This window comes from Crassostrea angulata, chromosome 2 (assembly GCF_025612915.1).
Source record: "Crassostrea angulata isolate pt1a10 chromosome 2, ASM2561291v2, whole genome shotgun sequence".
Classification (NCBI taxonomy): domain Eukaryota; kingdom Metazoa; phylum Mollusca; class Bivalvia; order Ostreida; family Ostreidae; genus Magallana; species Magallana angulata.
Genome location: NC_069112.1, coordinates 49,361,098 through 49,381,202, shown reverse-complemented (window position 1 = coordinate 49,381,202; position 20,105 = coordinate 49,361,098). Strand labels below are relative to the sequence as shown.

General features: G+C 32.6%; 1 protein-coding gene across 1 annotated transcript; it reads right to left on the bottom strand.

Moving 5' to 3' along the window:
• Window positions 1–822: 822 nt before the first annotated feature.
• LOC128172624 (corticotropin-releasing factor-binding protein-like) lies at window positions 823–11,362 on the bottom strand. The gene is made up of 8 exons (XM_052838397.1): window positions 11,152–11,362; window positions 8,280–8,343; window positions 5,444–5,601; window positions 4,862–5,069; window positions 3,704–3,879; window positions 3,444–3,555; window positions 1,286–1,453; window positions 823–1,009 (listed from the first exon to the last, which is right to left on the bottom strand). The coding sequence occupies exons 1-7, from the start codon at window positions 11,224–11,226 to the stop codon at window positions 1,308–1,310; spliced, it is 939 nt and encodes a 312-aa protein (XP_052694357.1). The 5' UTR covers window positions 11,227–11,362; the 3' UTR covers window positions 823–1,009; window positions 1,286–1,307.
• Window positions 11,363–20,105: the final 8,743 nt, after the last annotated feature.

The following is a 20,105-nucleotide window of genomic DNA, read 5'->3' as shown; positions in this document are numbered from 1 at the left end:
ATTTTCTAACTTGAAGTTTAACGAACTAAAATTGGTTAAAAAAATAATACCTTGGAGTCCGTTTAAAATAAAAGTTCTTCACTTATTGCTAATAAAAATTTTCGGCCGGGGGGGGGCTATTTCAATGAGGCGGTTCTTAGACAGCAGTTATGAACCATATTAAAGATTTTTTTTTACGACCTCCATGTAATATGATAGACCATTGCCAAGAAAGTATAATATAACTACGTTTGTTCTCGTTGTGGCTCACTGGCCAGGGAATGTATTTACCTTTAACAGTCAAAAAAGTCATTTCTGTAGGATTTTTATTAAATTTCAGTAACTTACAGTCATTTAACTTCTTGTTGGATAAAAATATTTCCTGAAGAAATTTCATTCGGAGGAAAAATTGCTACTGGGGTTAAAAATCCTGGATGAATGTATTGGAACTCAAAATTCCATCGGGTGTAATCATTTAATTCCAATGTTGTCAAAGACAGATATACATGTATTATACACAGGCACGTAGCATCGGGGGGGGGGGGGGGGGCAGAGAGGCCACTTTTTTGCTCAGCCACTTTTTGGGACCATGTAAAAAGTTGAATTTATCCATGGATTAGGATTTTCGTGATTTCGTTATGAAACCTTTTCCTTTTTTTTTTTTTTTTTTTTTTTTTTTTTTTTTTTTTTTTTTTTTTTTTTGCTTGTCAAGATTTTTTTAATGAGTTTTGCCCCCCCCCCCCCACTTTCAAAAACGATGCTAACTGCCTGATACATGAATATTTCTGTTATCCTGCTTCATCACTGACCATTTCTTTCTTTTTCATGAATCAAGTAAAATCGTTATTTGTTCCATCAGTTTCTCCTGTACTTTATTGCACCTTAAGAAAAAGAATTCAAACGATAAAAATACATGATTGTATATATATTGACTTTGTGTCTGTCTAGAAATGGACGCCATAAGTTACATTGAGCTACTGCAGACTCGAGGAAACTGGAATGGGGGGTTCCAACGTGAACACAAACGGCACTAAAAATTAAAAAAAGAAAATGATTAATAAAAAATCAATATGAATATTTTAAAAATAAACTCCAAAATGTTCGAAATAGTGATGAGAAAACATAATTCTAAAAATACCCTGCAAAACAACTCTCTTAATTTTTTTTTATTTTGACATAATTACATGTAAAACAAGAATTTATTTTATCCTTTGTATATAAAAAGTTATAAATATAGTAAGAGAAATATTTGTTAAATATTTTATCCAGATGAACGGAATTAAAGAGTGCGCATGCGCAAACATACCGATAAATAGCAGCGTTAGGAACTACTTGGTGCATTTATTGGGGTCCTCGCGTCCTATCTCGTCTGCTGTTAAATTTGAGTACAGAAAGGTGACGGAGTTGAAGTAGTTGCCGCTGGACACGAGGCGGACCAACGAGTGCTGACAGGCCACCGCCACCCCCAAACTACCTGTGTAACAAGGAAAATGATTGGTGATACGTGATTAATGTATTTTGGTTGTAAAGCGGGTTTTGATTAGTTGTATTTTTTTTTACCTTTCCATTGTACATTATAATGCTTTGGTCTAAGAGGCAATATTATTGCATCGATCAAATCACATGTGATTGACTTTTATATTATCTATGTTATCTAACATGTATATTTGAGATAAATTTACCTATATGCGTCTTACTGTATATAATTAAATTACATATGGATGCAGTAGAATAAAGCCACATCGACAATCAAGTATCTTGTCGTATTTCAATTTAGAATCGTTTTAAAAAGCTAACTATAAGTATCCAAAGCTGTTAAATTAAATATTAGGTTTCGATAAAATGAAAAGCATAAATTAGAACCATTTTAAAGGAGCTTGGACTTTGGGTAGTTGTGTCAAACAGCAATGTGATGTAGGCCTGTCTATTTCACTGATGGCCACTCAGCCACGGCTCTTTGAAATAAACATGATTTGTCTGCCTTTTGAGCTAAGACCAGGCAATCTGTATATGTTTCACTTAAAACAAACATCATTTTTAACTTGTTTTGATGCAAGGAAAAGATAGTTACTTCCTACCGAAAGTCTAAGGTTTTGTTAAAATGGTTCTATTCACATACTTGTATTTCACTGAGTATTATATTATATAAATAGTGCCTGTTTGGGAGGATAACAGTTGAAATTGACACCCCGAGAAAACCATTGTCAACTGACGCGAAGCGGAGGTTGACAATGGTTTTCTCGGGGTGTCAATTTCAACTGTTACCCTCCCAAACAGGCACTATTTATATATTATTACATACATACAAAAACACGCAAAAGTTATGCATAATAAAACGTTCGACTAAAATCAAAATAAGATAGGTCTTCACAGTGCAAGAGACAATACTGTAAATGACCAAACATAATCCGACTGATGTCCTTTAAATTTGATCCTCCTTTGATCTTTGACATTTAGTTATTGAAAATACACTTAGATATCGAATTAAACTATAGGTTTTTGAAAATACACTAAATAGTCTTATACATGTGAATATTGTCAGACTATATCCAGGGAAACTCGGCCTCAAATGAGAATTCAAATCAAGGTGATTTCTCCCATAATTAAGACAATGTCTTACTTCTTAACCAGATGTTGTATAAAGTTTTGAAGTGCGGTCTCTTTCGGTAGCAAATGTTTACCTAAATTAACAGTAGTAATATTTCCAAATGCTCAAATCCCTAGTATACTCAAATGCCCTGTTTTCAACACTCACTTTTTGTTTATCATTTTGATATATCCACAAATGGAATTCATTATTGTGTAAAACTATATGCATTCATTCAAATGAACTAACACTATATGCATTCATTCAAATGAACAAAAAAATAAAGTACCCGGATGATAGTGATATGATAAAAGATGTCGATTTATCTAAATTTCTGTGTCTAACTGTCAATTTCTCCTTTGAGGGAACATATCTCAAGTTGTCAATTTTTCACAGTGAGGAAATCTTCGGACTTTTTTTTTTCCTGTATAGATTTTATATAAATATTGTTCACCGACATGTAAACTTTAATGAATGAAAATGGCAAAACAGGTTTCTAGGACAGCTATTCTGTAGGTAACCCTAGGTCGTTTACACTCTCTGGTGCCATTTGCAGAATGCCCATTGCTGTAAGTGCGCAGTGGATGTATTCCTTATTGGGTATAATTGATTGACACTCTGTCAATACCTTATTCTCAAGGATCGGCCAAATTGCCAATAACAGATTATATATATCGACGGTAAAGAATTCGTCGTCTCGAGATCTTAATTTAGCAAAGAATCACATTATTGCTAAGATTAATCTGATAGACAATTTTTATATAAACTTTATTAAACAATCTCTTTTTCTCTACGATCATTTGTCATGTTTTTAATTTAAAAACAATATAGATATAACGTCATCATAATATTCTCCAGTAGAGTGGCGGTTTCTTACCGACATTGGCTTCCATGCCGCAGTAACGCCCTCGTACATTCAGAAAACCTAGCTCGAAGCCGTTCCCGCCAGCTATTTCAACAAAGTCGTCTGCTCCTATGAAGTTGTGACACTGTATGAATAGAAATGAATAACTTTATACATTTCTTTGCTTATCAACAATTCAAACGTTATAATTGTTTTTTTATGTCCGCAGTGCGCAGTGTTCTGTTATCAGAATACACATTGCCGTGTGTTTTGGGGTGTTTTTTTTTCTTTACCTTTGACCGGATGCCGAATTCCCCTTCCTGTTGCCGGAAGTGCCCGGTCACGCCCACGTCTACAGAGAGAAGCTGGATCCGCTCCGGATATATGATGGAGACGGAACAGTTCCTCTTCAGGCCGTAGTTCTTCACTGTATACAGGCCTCGCTTAAACATGCTTACCACGTTACACGCTGAAAATTCAGAAAAAGCAAATTTACGAGAAAACGATAATATTTTTTTGTTTGAGGACACATGTACCAAAACAAAGTAAAATATAATTGACAGAACGATTTTCTCCAGTTGAAACTTTTAATTAAACATTTAGATAATTACATATGCGGGAGTATTGAATGAGTGAATTATTTTACCATTTTTATTACATATTTTAGAAGATTCAAATGCTATCCTATATTCTGTGCTTAGAATGTGGCGTTTTCCTACATCAATTTATGACAGAGGTTAATAATCATTCAATAGAAATCCCACCGCTGTTAATAGAAATGGCTATGTTTGGTCATTCTCAGCACGGGGTTTTGCGACAATCAGATTGTTACGCGAATCTTGCAGACCAACGATATCAACACAGCTATACACAGGGTTGGTTCTTACACAACAGATTCTGACAAAACGCGTCATAACGGTCAAATGTTTCCGTAAGATTATTATCTAACGAAATATTTGCAAAATAGTTTCAGTTAGTAGCAACCAATAAACAGATTTTTTATTTTTTTTTTATAGGTTCTTTACCTTTGTCTGAATCTTTCAAATTCTAAGCGACAATGGCGGTGTCGGGATTGATTGAAAGAGATTTTTGATTAGTATATTAACTAGAATTTTTTTGCAGAGATTATTATTTTTCCCCTTGTGACATTACATATCCGGAAGTAATCAATTAGAAACCCTCAAATATTTTTGAAAATGTTCATACTTTGGATTCAAATCTCAAATATTTGTACCCACAGAAAAAGGAAGTTTAATATCTTTAATTTGATTTTAAGTTTTTAAGGTTATAGATTATAGTATCATATCTTGGTCGTTTGCTAAAATGTATTCATCTAATGATTAAGAAAGTAACGAGAGTTCTTGGAATAAGATTATCTCCATTTACTATTATGACGTCATAATTGGGAAAAATAATCTTGAAAGGATGATAGTCAACAAAAAAAAACTTACGTTGGAGATTTTCCAAGAATCGGACCCTGACCACGAATCCGTCCCCTGGCATCCCTATCAAATGCTGTATCAGGGCCACATTTTGTGACGACACAAACGTCTTCGTGGTTAGCTGACCACACAGGTTATGTAAGCGGTCCTCTATCAACTTGTCGTGGTCCTCTGGGGAGGGGAAATATTGCTGGTTCATTTCCCAGCCATCTACAACCTAGCGAGGAAATATTTAAGCCAAAATATAAACTAGTAAATAAATTTGCAAATGCGTTAAAGGCTATGCTACAAAATATTCCTTTCACATGGTTGGTCAATTTTATCATTTTTCAGTAAAGACTTCCGAGATATTACTTTGCCAACTAAACAAATATGCAACCTAGCGTTGAAACAAAAGCCAGATTGTGTATAAAATAAAAATAAGATTTTTGCTACTTTGCAAAACTTTTTTTTCACGTGTTTTTTCCCACCATTTTTCAAAGATTTATTAGATAAACATTATTTTGATAATATACATGTATCATGTACTTAAATTTGCTAATTGAACAAATAAATATTGATCATAATGATGTAGAATAATTAGTCTCTTACGACGGCCAGTCCAGTTTTACAGTCAATGTTAAAGGTGGTGAATTCTATTTCTACAAGTTTCTCGGGTGGTGCGATAAAATAGAGTCCGCAGACTTTCGGAGATCCGTCAGATTTGTAGGTAAACTCCCCTTCTTCAGAAGCCATGAATATGCAGTCAGCTGAGAAAGAAAATCAAAGAATTAGATATAAATAATATGTAGAGAAATTTGTTTTTGAAAATCAAATTAGTGTTAAGTTTTATAAATTTCAATGATATACCCTCAAATATACCACAGAAGAGACATTCAAGGCTGTCAAGTCGTGTGTAATTGTTGGAAATTAAAGCGACTCTAAATAAAAACATTAATTTAACATCCGCTGATGTAAATTCGAGTTGCTTTTCCGAACTATGTCGGAAATGCACGAGATAAGTACAATTGATCATTGTATATAAAAGTAAAAAAAACTTTATTCTTTTAATCTCATCCAACTTATGTCCAAGAATTAATGAGGAAAAAAAAACCTGTCACAAAATCTAAAGAAACTATATACACGAACTGAAACTAGTGTTTTCAACAATTAAGAAAATGGAAGTAAAAAGCAACACTGTTCTATTCCAAACAGTGGAAAAGTAAGGCACAAAACATAACTTTTTTTAGCTATAGGATGCAAGCTTAATAAGCATTTTGCCTTGAAATGATCCAGTAATTTTTAGAGGAGTCTACAAAGTACAATTACTGAATCTATATATTGTCCTAATTTTGTAGATAATGTAGAACATTATCTAGTTAATTTATGATACATTTAGATTTAAAAGTTTTCTAGAAATGTTATCTTAATGTATGAGGTACGTCCGTACAGATTTGTAAAGAAACAAATGTTAGAAGTAAAAACATCCATTCATAAAGATAAAACAGGGCACTTCCAAATATATATGTAAAAACATATTCTGTCCATGCTAGATTATTGTGTTATCGAATATTCAATTATAACATATACAAATTTAATGCACATGTAAATTATTTAAGTAACTGATTAACCATTTCAAAATCGGTATATTATTATTATTATATTATTTGATATTATAATATAATTCGAAAATTATTATGATTTTTGAATTATTACAGGCAGTAAAGAAATGATGAAATGGCATGATTCAAAGTTTTTTGTTTGTAATATTGCGCATGCTCGATGACAAGGTACAATTATGAATAAAAATGTAGTATCTATTTTGTGACGTCAGTACTCACGATCATTAAATGCAGCCATTGTTTCTTAATGTAACATATTGTTTCCGCGTGAATTTTTAACACGTCGGCCAACTTAATCTGATTTAATCCTATTGCAAACTATTTTTTGGCTATTGCTGTATTTTTTTGGTTGGTCGAGCGATAGATATTCGAATTTCCTTTATATCAAATTACAAAAGTCAGTCTGAGAGTTCACGAAGGTACGGAATTTTAGCCGAGTTCAATGGCCTTTCAATGTCATTAATATTCAATACGTTATTGAATTTTTTTCTCTCTTTTCAAATTTGAAATGAATGATGTGGGATGGGTAGACTGGGTTTCCCAGAACAGGTCCGGTTTTTTTTTTTAATATTATTTGATTAATGACTCAGGAATTTTCATTAATGAAAGAATGTGTCGATTCTGATTATTCTGTTTTTTGTGGCTCAAAGATTTTATCTAAAAAAAAAAAATATACAGTGTTCGTTCAAAATAAAGGCTTTCCTTGACTGAATAATGCGAAGGAATTGTATGAAATATAGATTCGTACCACAGGTCATTGTTGTTAATTAATTAATGAATTATATTAATTTTGTAAAGTTATTTTTCAACATTTTTGGGGGGGCTTATCGCCACTTTTGTAAATTTTATATTAATTCAATTTTATCCACCATAGGATAAACTTGTCTATACTTTGTTTACTATAGAATCATTTCAATTCGCGGTGGCTCAATTTCCGTGTTATTCGTGGTATCCCCCCCCCCCCCCCATTCACGTCCTCAACGAAAACAATTTTTTAAGATTATGATTTTTTTTATTACTGAAACTAAAAACCGACGCATCCACGAAGTCCCCCCCCCCCCTCCCCCAATCCATGAAAACTGGATCCTTCGAATTTAAATGATTCCAAAGTATTTCTCCATACATCATCGTCATATGAATTTTTGAAAGAATTGAATCTTTTGCAAAAGAGGTAATGTGAACTACATAATTATATACATGTACATGTTTATAGGCAGTCTTTTAACATGCACTATTCGGTTTGGGCTTAAATTTGGGTTATCTTTTACACTCAGAAATCAAATATTTGAAGCTTTATCACGACCTAATTCCGCAGTTTGATATTAGTGTAGAAACTGATTTTCCGACTTCATAAATTTTCCTTTTATAAACACAAATAGTGGGGTTTTTAAAAAAAAAACCTTTTTTGTAATTGCAAATTTGTGGTTATTCTTTGTAAGGAAATAAATATGTAAAGTTTTCCAAATATACACAACAACATTTATTACTTGAATTTAACCTTTGACGATTTTTTTTTTTTTGATTTTTTATTGATTGTTTATCAATAAAATAATCGATTTTTTTTATTTTTTTTTTTTATTTCTATATCATTCTATATGTAAGGCATCCTGTCAACGTCAGACGCCCTAAGTGACCGTGAATGGACTTAGACCCCTAACGTTGTGAGGAGGCATGAAAGGCAAATGGAAGTCTATGTAATTTACATGTAAATGTATGTTAATGTAAAGTACCGATAAACAATGCAGGATTGAGAAAAATTGCCGAGTTTTTCTTCCTCATCTGAATTTTTTTTTTAAAGTCACAAAAAAAGAATTTGCTCCCCTTACCAACAATTCCATCCGAATTCGATCTTGACCTTTTGTCCAGAAAATCGGATTTGTGAACGGTTCGCTACAAAAGAAGAAATAAATGCAGATCATTTGGTACATGTACCGATGAGCCTATTAACAATAACGAAATGGCTAAACCGAGGCAATTCCTTACGATAAATTGTGGTTTGATTACAGACCGCAACTTCAATGCAGAAACATCGATACGCTAATCAGTTTGGAGCTAAATAGTTTTCACACTTCCGGTTTTGAAAGAATACCATTCAACATATGACGTTATTGAATGTGATGATATAACCGCATCCATTTAGTGCTGAATAAGACATAATTCCACGAAAAATAAAGTCCATAGAATAAACTCTCGTAAATCAATGGATTCCCACTGTTACTCTCATTCAATTTTGAATCAATTTTATCTATGACGTTCGCAAAGTTATTCTGTTAAGCATTTGTTACTGTGCAAATATTAAGCAACATTCATAAAGATAATTTAATCATTCTAAACAGATCCTACATATGTTTTTTTTATTTCAAAAAGGAATAAATCTGTGTTATTACTTTAGAATTATTGATACTTGAACATGTAGCATTATCAGAATAAACATTATTTTTCAATACCATTGAGATCTTGAATACCTTGAAGAAAATGTTTGTCATTTTAAGACTTCTAAATAAGCTGGTTAAATTAATTTTTGGTCATTAAAAAGCTTCGTGGGTTTTTCTTTCCTTGTAGATATTTGATATGATATTAATGACGAAGGAAGTTGGGTACATTTCACAACACGTGGTCTCGGGTAATAACCTTACAGATTCTGACCGCTGTATAGGTCTGCATGCAGATTATACATGACGACTTTCGTTACTTTGATAATAAAAGATATAAAAACGTGTTGAAATAACACCTGCATTGAAACAAAAAAAAAACCACCATCATTCCATGAAAATCATGATGATTACCATTATAACATGATAATCACGATAATACCATGATAATATCATGGTATTTTTCACAGTTGTACATTATTCTCTAAATTCACTTTCATTTACATTTCCTCAAAGCATGCCGTGACATAATTAAAATGCATGTACTCTAAACGCTGTCGTAGTTTTTGAGATTATTGTACACATGCAACCTACCACACATCCTTTTGGTTTCTCGACTGAGAGAGGAGGGAGGGTGGGTGGGAGTGAGAGAGAGAAGTTTAATTAGAGAATTTGATATCACTCCGCCGGCAAATTACGGCCTTAAACGTTAACTACGCTCTATCCTCTGTGTTCCACCTGCTCTTGATCTCAGTAACAAATAATAGGTACATGTAACATGGTTTCAAATAGGTCTTAATACGAGCATTTAAATTTCCTAATTGTATTTGGGGGCGGGGTCGGTAAGTCCAGATAGATCTCTCTCTCTCTCTCTCTCCTCTCTCTCTCTCTCTCTCTCTCTCTCTCTCTCTCTCTCTCTCTCTTAGGATTTATCATTTTAGATAAAAAAAAAAATTCTTTTCATTTACATTTCTGAAGGGAACCCAAAGAAAAACCACTAGATTAGTTCAACAATCAATTTAAAGCCATATATAAAACAATGAATATTCTTTAGATATCGAGAAAGACCGAAGAGACGGATGCGCCTCACATGAAGCATGTGTGCAAGCTATTTTGGTTATCTTTTTTATTGGGAAGGGGGTATTTGTGAAGGTTTTCTATTATAACTGCATATATACATTTGATTCAGCACCGGTCCGAGCCTAATTCCAAAACTTGCCGCTCCTACTACCCCCCCCCCCCCCCCCCCACCCATCGTACCAACCCACGCCATTCCCCGCATTACAACCTAAATCCAAACTTAGATAAAAATTTATACCTTGTTTGTTTCCTAGCGTTTTGCGTTTTTAATCCAGCAATTAAAGCCTTGCATTAAGAAAAAAATAATATGTATATTATATTGTATCATGTATATGGCAATGATTAAAAAAAATTTGAATGCTTAAACTTGTCCATTTCATTTTTTAAAAAACAAATTACATTTATCAGTAATCGCTATTTCTTAATTTCAAAAAAATTTACCCCTCTTAAAATACCAAGCCGTTCATTGTTCGCAACAATGGAGGTTTGCATGGTGATGAGTAATATTTGGTTTAAAAAAAATTAAGACAAGAAATACCCAAATATATCAGCAGTATTTAATATATGTATTGCCTTGCTACACTTTTGAACTCGGCGATAGCCACGGAATAGCGTGCGGATGCAGATCACGGGAGTCGGTTTATTATTTCCTGTTTTAAGGTCGGAACGGAGGTCTTTTTGCGTTCCTTATTTCTCCATGCTTACACTACAGTGCGAAGCTTTTAGGAAATGACAGAACACTGAATATTGTTTGGACTGTGCTAACCAAAAATTCAATTTCTTTTACTATTTGTATTAGTCAGGATATACAATTCGTTGATAGGTAAAAACAGTATTGTCGTAAGAGATTAATTATGGTCATCAAATGTGAACAAATTACCTCCTTATGTGTAGGAAACTGAATATATATCATATACTATCATCCTTGAATTTGTCATTTTAGAATAAAAAATAAATATATTGCCATGCATTTTCTTTATTTTTCTTTTACATTTCTTTCATTGAAACTTGTTTTAATAATTTCTTTATGGGCCCGGTCGTGTGGTAAAAAGTAAAATCGACACAATTTAAAGAAAGAATTTTTCGTTTTTAAAACTTAAAACAAATTAAAAATGTGAGGAATTAATACCAATCAATTATTACGAACTATGAAGGTGCCAACATACGTAAAACAATTTTTAAAAAGTTACAAGATTTTTTTTTTTTACATGAAATATAGTTTGGCAATGAAATAATTTCAACTTACCTTAGGAAGTGGGAATGGGATGGAAAAAGCCAGAGAGAGCCGCATAATCCATAGTAGTAAGGGGGTCAGTCTCATGATACAAAACGCAAGTGTCCTAAACTTGTAAAATGAAATGAGATACTTTTTTTTCAAATACGTTACTGCTGTGATTGAACTATACTATAGTAACGTGCACTTAGCGACTCCTCTCTCCGATAAATGGTAACCAATAATTGTACAGTCTTTTAAGCTAACTCCAGTCACCGCGAGAATTGGTCATTGTGACGAGATTTGGCGAGATTTGCGGACAACCGCCATGGAGATCGCGATCAGATTTCGGACGCTGACAGTGTGATATTGACATCAGGCTAAATTTGTTAACGAGATTCCAAAGGATTGCCTTAAATGCTATATGATCACGCGGCGTTGAATTGCAGCCTTTTTTCGCTCATTAACTTCACAGCCCTTATCACGGTTAAATTGTATCGTTTTGTGATATCGTACAAATATGTTTCTAACAAAACGAAACACGTGTATATGATCGTGTATCGCCGTAATAAAATGACTATTCAATTGGTTGCTTTTAAAGGTTTTTCACTCAGCTATTGATACAGACACTATGAAGAATGGCTGTCAATGAAAAAAAAAAATCTCACGAACATCGTGGTAATTTGTTCTATGATGTCATCATTGGCCAACTTAATTACACCTTAATTTTACAGACTTGAGAATCATGACAAAAAATAATTTGTTAGAATTATAGATATTTTCGCGAAATTTCGAAATGATTTTGAGTTTCTTATCTTTTTCCCGTACTTTAGGGCTATAGAGGAATTATGTAGAAAATTAAACAATTTCTTGACATTCCACGTTAAATTATGGGAAAAGTAATCCCGATTCAATTTGAGATAAATTTAAAGAGGAGGTCAGGAGCTTGTTTATTTCCGTTTTGGGGGAGACTGTAGGCATTCTAGACATATTTTATTAGTCAAAAATGGACAAAACTCCGAAATTTGTTCTTTATTTCCTGCATATTTCATTGAAAATGATGGTTTAAAACATGATTTTTCATTGTTTTTCCCAAAAAATTTAGCCCCGTTACACCCTATCAAACAAAGTTATTGTTATGAAGCATCATTTGAACGAATTTATATCTTAAATTTCATAAACCTGTAGGCACTTTTCATTTACTAGATCTTGACCTTAAAGAGTATGATACTATTATAAGTAAATGGCGACTAGCGACATTAAAATAAAATATCTGCGAAAGAAAAAAAATAAATCCAAATTACTTTTATATATAATTGAATCCCAAATTTTTTTAGGGGAGGAGGATCCGAGGGATATTTTTGGTAATTTCTACCTAGATTTGAGAAATTGAAGTTTAGCATTGGATTTGCCCCTAGTTCAAACCCAGTACACGATATTATTTACACATCACACGATATTGTTTAAACCGCACATGATATTGTTTATACAGCAACCGATATCGGTAACACAGCACATGGTACAATTAACATGGCATGCGTTTTTTTAAATCCAAAACACGATATTGTTTACACAGCAAATGATTTTGTTAAACATCACAAAATATTGTTTTCACAAAACACGATATCATTTACACAGCACACGATATTGTTTACACAGCACACGATATTGTTTACAAAGTACACAATATTGTCTATACAACACACGATATTGTTAACAGTATACGATATTGTTAAAACAGCGGCTGGTTTTGTTTACAATGTACACGATATTGTGCACCCACAACACGATATTGTTCACACACTACACGATATTGTTTACACAGCACATGATACTATATACAAAGTACACGATATTACATACAGAGTACACGATATTGTACACACAGTACACGATATTGTATAGAGTACATGCTATTCTTCACAGTACACGATATTGTTTAAAATTCACGATATTGTTCACTCTAAACATAGCCATTTGGTAACAAAAGATATTATTTACATGGCATCTTTTAACAAAACACGATCTTGTTTACACAGCACACGATATTCTTTACATAACACACGATATTGTTTACAAAGTACACAATATTGTCTATTCAGTACACGATATTGTGCACACAGTGCACAATACTGTTTACACAGCACATGATATTATATACAAAGTACACAATATTGTATACAGTGCATGCTATTCTTCACAGTACACGATATTGTGCACACAGTGCACAATACTGTTTACACAGCAAATGATGTTATAAACACAGTACACGATATTATATACAGTACACGATATTGTACACACAATACACAATATTGTATACAGTGCATGCTATTCTTCACAGTACACGATATTGTGCACACAGTGCACAATACTGTTTACACAGCAAATGATGTTATAAACACAGTACACGATATTATATACAGTACACGATATTGTACACACAATACACAATATTGTATACAGTGCATGCTATTCTTTACAGTACACGATATTGTTTAAAATTCACAATATTGTTCGCACTTAACACAGTCATTTGCACCATATATATGCGGAAGCCAAAAAATGTAAAATGTCCCATACTTTAGAAACATGCGATATGTTCTTAAAGGATTACGTTTACTCAGGGTTTGAGATTTCAAAAAATATTTTTAAAAAGTTCAATATCTGAAGTCCAAAGTTGTATTTAAAAACAAAATAACAACGTTATTAACAAATATCGATATTGATATCCATGATTTGTTTATTTGAGGAAGATAAGCTCCGACAAAGGTAGATTAATATTAAAACAGAGGAATTTCGGACTAATTTTTTCATTTTCTTTTTTCTCTAAAAAACTTTCTGTTGCAATTTGATATGGTTTTTTTCATATCATTTTACATATTTTATGGTTGATTTACTCGTCTTTAAATTTATATCACTGGATGGCACGCGATTGGAAAAATCTTAAAAATACATAAAATAGATTCAAGATAAAATATCTCAAAATTTTGATCATTGACCTTATATAATGTTAATGTCAACAGAATACAGACAACAAAAACAGTTTAAGACAATCAATGGTTTGGAGCTCCTATAAGTCAGTTGTTTGTAAAACTCGATCAAAAATGGGTACAATTTTGGAAATTGATAGAGAAAATTCGGACTAAATTAAACTTAAAATATGAGCTTAAAACGATTCAGTCAAATATAAAATAAGTAAAGCTATTTTATTTTATCATTTCCCAACCTACAAATTATTTAATTATTTCTAATTATTACAAAATGAAGAAAACCTTGAAAATGGTGGACAATTTTGACAAATTTTGACAATTTTTTCAAAAAACATTCAGAGGTCACTAGCAGAAAAAGTAGGGCATTGACCTAGTTATTTGAAAGTGAAAAATAGCACCACAATAGTGGAACTACAATGTAGAATAAGTAGTTTTTCGTTCCTATAAGTGGATTTTTTTTTCGCCACTGAGTAAACGTAATCGTTAAGTACATAAGTGTTATGATTATTGTACATGTATGTAAGTATGTGTCACTGTAAACGACACATCTTTACTGCGAATTCATACAGGTACACGTATACCCATGTATACATGTATACCCAGTAACAAGCTATAGTCTGTCCTAGGTTATTGCTTCCATCACTTTTTGATGATTTTTAATACAAATACACAAACCTGTGAAAGAAATACAATTGAAATCGATAAAAGGGAATATGTCCAAGATATCTTCATTAAACAATTATCGTTTTTCACTCATGAATAAAAGTTCACAGGAACAAAAACAAATTTCTTACGAAGATTTATAATTGGAAATGTTTACATCTTTTCTCCATTAGGAAGTACTCGGGATACCTCGCGCAATTTTTCAACGCTGTCATCCGGGCTTATTAATGGCTGATGCAATGCAAAATTCCCGCAGACTTTCAATTTTTGGATGTGTATTGAAACCACAAGCGGTGGGGGGGGGGGGGGCGTTTCAAAACAGATAATCTGGATATTTTTTTTCATATTAGTGGATGAACGTAGTTTTAGCACAAAGGTATTTATGATTATCGATATATCAAGCAAAAAGTGGTGGAAGCAAAAACTCGGGACAGAGTATAGTGGTCAAATCAAAATTCATGCATGCATTTGGTTACGGTGCAAGCTTAGATATCTGCACGGAAAAAGTATCTTTCATATCAATTTCTGTTTCAGCAGAAAAGTCTGTTCTTTGTTGTAACAGTCGTTTGCTGAGTACGCAGTTTTAAGAATAAAACTGTACATATGAAGTTAATCCATATGAATAAAGACTGAATTGCGATATGGGAATTACATCTGATGCCCAAGTTTTTCGTGACTTCAATCCTTACTGAGTAATTTTAAAAATGTATCATTTTATTTATTGACTTCTTTTTATTATTACTGGTTTCTGTTTCTTTTAAAACTGATTCTGGGATGAGAAGAAAATGTAAGCGCCTCGATTCCCAATGGGGCAATGTAGCTGGTACATTATATCTCATTTATTTGATAAGTTTTAAATTCTCTGTTGATAATTGAACAGATGAGGTCCTAATTTGATTTCTGTTCGAACGACTTTCTATTACGTACATAGACTTTGGTGTTAACTGCAAAATCGTGTCTCGTTAAGGTCCTCCGATCATCACCCTCAAAATATTTTTTCATCATCAAAAATGTTATTTATCGTTCAAAACTGTATGAATGAAATGAAATAATAAGAAAAATATTGATAGTATCCATGCATTTTAAGAAGTTATTTCAATTTTGGCCACGATCGATATTATGGAATAAAACAAGTAGAGATCAACTTAGAAAAAAAATTAAACCGTTGCACGGCTGCATCCGTGGCTCGAATCCCATTACCAAGTACCGTACATGTATATGAACAAGTACGTCTCCGTGGAACCACTAAGCCGAGCAGATTGTTTAATAAAAAAAGCGTAACATTGACACAATATTTTCTCACAATACTATTAATTAAATTTGTCTATTTAAAAGCAGATTTATGGTACGAATAAAAATATTGCGGATAATTAAGAGTTATCGAACATTGCTGAGCATCGCAAATTTTATGATTAATGTATGAATTTCCATTTTCTTTCTGTGTGATAACTACGTCTTTTAATATGAAAAATTTGAAGAATGAATGACTTGAAAATCCCTAACCTAAGCCACGCAAGCCGTTTGACTTTCCACTTTGTCCTTGGGTCATGTAAGTGACCTGGGATGGAATTTTAGTTTTGGATAAAATTTTATGACAATCAAATAAAAAATTCTTAAAACATTGGTCTGATAACATTCGAAACTCAATTTGTTTTACTCTTGACATCAGAACCTAAAATCAACAAGAGTCATCTGTTTCGTATGGGTTTACAATATAAGAAACTTATATGTAAATTAAGATTATCATCCCATTGTCTTACCATCGAAACTGGCAGATATAACAATGTTCCATTACAAAGACGTTTATGTCCTCTATGTACTTTAGATATAGAAGATGAATATCATTTTATATTGAAATGTCCCTATTACTGTAACTTAAGAGAAAAATTCCTTAAGAAGTTTTATTATATTAAACCCTCTGTCTTTAAATTAATTCTATTATTGTCAACACAAAATGTAAAGGATTTGTGCAATTTAGGTAAATATATTAAGAATGCTTTTGTAATCAGAAAACTTCAGGTATAAACTTGCCTTTTTCAAGTGACCAGTATATGTATTATAACATGTGTATATTAATTGTATATGTCTATGAGCTGTACAGCTGTTGACTAATAAACAATACAATAACTGTTTAAAGTTTAATGTGTGTCCAAGAAATAATTCCTTTAGTTGTTAATAGATTGATCTTTATCCTAAGACCCCGTGGCTTAAAAAAAAGAGGGGGTGATTTTATTTCTGAAAAGGAACCTGGAACCTGTACCTGTTTATCATGTCTATATTATCAGAGGATAAAGGTTTTTAATTGTCAGATCGACGGTTTGAAAACAAACACAAAATTTATACAAAACATTGATTTTTTTGCTCTAAAGTAATCTGTACATATCGATATTTTTGCTGATGCATCATGTGTAAAAATGCGTCACATATAATAAGATTTAGATAAATTATTTAAATTTATCAAACGTTTTTGCTGATCACTGTAAAAAAGATTTGGTTAAACATGTTTAAATGTAATGTATAATGTATAAAAAATCTTTTCTTTTTAGAACTTGTGTACCGTCTTTTTTGACATATTTAGTCAATAACATTCAATTCAGCGAAAGAAAAACCCATGTATTTCTCTCTCTCTCTCTCTCTCTCTCTCTCTCTCTCTCTCTCTCTCTCTGTGGAAGACGTTTTTACCAAATATGTAATATTCTTCCCCTCTTTTGTTGCATATGAAGTGACTATTTTCTTAATTACATCAGCAATCAATATAAGCCTTATTATTCTCTGCCTCCCTTCGCACGTGTGCATGACCGTGTGTGACGTCATCCTTTTGTGCTGTCTTTAAAAAAATTAGGGATAAACATTTTACCACGCAATTCAAGAGATCCTACCGTACCATTAAGACTATGTCTTGTTTAAATATCGACAAAAAAAAAACAATGCTTGTTTAGCAATATTTGCACCGATCTGGTTCATTATTGTATGATAGAAAACACACATTAAGAGAAAAAAAATAAAGTCTTTGAATAGTTTCGCCACTCCATTCAGAAAAACTTGAATCACTCTGCCTTCGTCGGTTCCATTGACGTCATTTCTGGTGATGATATTGAATGAAGTCAAGCTGTGTAGTTTAATTAATACTTTCAGAGTACAAACAATTCTTGCGTAATTTTTGGTCGAACCTGTGAGAATCAGACGTTTTCTATCAATGTTAAAAATGCACTGCGGTAATTTGCTATTAATATATAATTCTGACATATTATTACAATATATACAGTTAGGCCATTAGAACCATTTTAACAAGACCTTGGACTTTCGGTTGGACGTAGCTATCTATTTCTTGCGTCAAAACAAGTTGAAAATGACGCGGTTTCAAGCGAAATATCCACCGATTGCGTAGTCTTAGCTCAAAAGCCAGACAAATCTCGTTGATTTCAAAGAGCAATGGCTGAGTGGCTGACAATGAAATAGACAGACCTACGTTACATTGCTGTTTGACACATCTACCCAAAGTCCAAGCTCTTGTTAAAATGGTTCTACATAAAATCAATTAAGATCCTTAAAGTTCGGGTATTTTAACAGTTTGCTACCCTATGTGGGGTGTTCTTGGGTTTTCTCAGCGACAAATCAAAACATTGGAGCGTGATGGTTCTATCAGGGCTATAATAATTCATTAAATAGTGACACTGCGTGTACTCCGTAGTAATATTACGTCTGATTAAACTGATCTTTTGTCGAAATGTTAATTGTCATCCATACACTCTTTTGAACTGACAAGAAATAACAAAATTTTAACAAAGCGGTATCCAAAGAAACCACCAAAGAAACCACCTTTCCCGGACCCATCCCTTTCGGCGGATCGACCACGTTTTCGCGATCGACAGCTTGTGTACGCTCTAAAATTAGCTTTTCATATCACGTGGTAATGAATATTTCAAAATATAGGCGTTTACTGACCGACCCGGTCAGAAAATCAATTAATTAAAATTTTATATTCAATACTTTTAAATGCGTTTAATTTAAACTGTATAATTTGCAGAGAGTCTATAACGTTTGTTAGCCTAATGGAAAAAACGCATTTATTACTTTTAGAATTTTTATTTAAAATACCTTTAATATTTAGAACAATGTCGATGACAAAATAAACAGCAATTAAAATGTAAATGACTATATAAATGTACTTGTTGCTTGCGGGAAAAGCTATAATATAGTAGCCCTGGTAGAAAAAAAATCATTGTCGTCCTGTACAAAAATCTAATCCTAAGTAGATTAACCTATTATTGTAGTAATCCTTAATAGAAAGATCTTTCTTCTGGTAAATTGTGATAATATACTGGCATTCTTATTTACCCGAACAGTTTAATTATGAGGCATGAGAATGTTCCTCTGCAAAGAAAGATAACTCTAACGGAGTTTATCTACAGTAAAATTAGAGATCTTTCTGTACAACAGTACTGTACGCTTTATATAACACTGTCTTATCAGAGAAATTTCATTGAAAAAAAATTGCGTCATGTGCAGTAAACATAATCAATAATCCCTCCTGTGCTATGAGACCCTAAATTTTGCCTTTTTGGTAAAGGCCTCCTTGCTCATCCCGACATGTTCCCCTGCTAGATAACCGGTTGTCCGCATCATGGCCCATCTTCCATTAAATTAAATTAATAACAGAACGGCTAAGAATTCATAATTTTCACAGAGGTCTCATTCTTCATCCCAACCAAACACGGTAGTCTATCTACTAGATACTCTGGAGTAGAGAAGACGTTTGAAAAAATTCCGACCGGCAGCTAGCCACCCCCCCCCCCTCCATGAAAATTTTTATTCCTCCATCCCCATTATCTAACGCAAACGTCAGATATTTTCCATCATTTTTAAATATTTAGTTAAAATAATTTCAACATCAAATCAATACAAAACATCATCAAAATCATCAGTTTTGTTTAGGATGCAATTAAATATAGAATATTTAAATATTTTAGCTACTTCAAACCAAAGAAATCCGATTGAAAGTATGTTCTACAGGTATTGTAGTAAACGTTTAAATTGAATCCTGAAAGTGTTACATATCATATGTGAACTTGTTGTAAGGCGTAGGTCTATAAAATGCTTTTATTTAAAAAAAATTTCTAGATCGTGCATGTACTTGATACTCAGAAACAGAGAATATACACAAGATGCTACCTCAGAGAATTTTATTCTTTCAACATATTTTTTTCATCACTCAACTTACATTATCAGCATGTGAAATGTGGGAATCAAGCCAATATTAAAGGTCAAACACAATATATGGAGTTTGTGATACTCAAACTTTATTGATAATTCATCAATTGGTTTTGTTAA

Coding starts and splice junctions, on each gene's coding strand:
- LOC128172624 (XM_052838397.1), bottom strand. CDS start 11,226: ATGAGACTGACCCCCTTACTACTATGGATTATGCGGCTCTCTCTGGCT. Junction 5,602..8,279: donor GAATTCGGATGGAATTGTTG/GTAAGGGGAGCA, acceptor TTTCTTTCTCAG/CTGACTGCATATTCATGGCT. Junction 1,454..3,443: donor CGGCATGGAAGCCAATGTCG/GTAAGAAACCGC, acceptor CTTGTTACACAG/GTAGTTTGGGGGTGGCGGTG.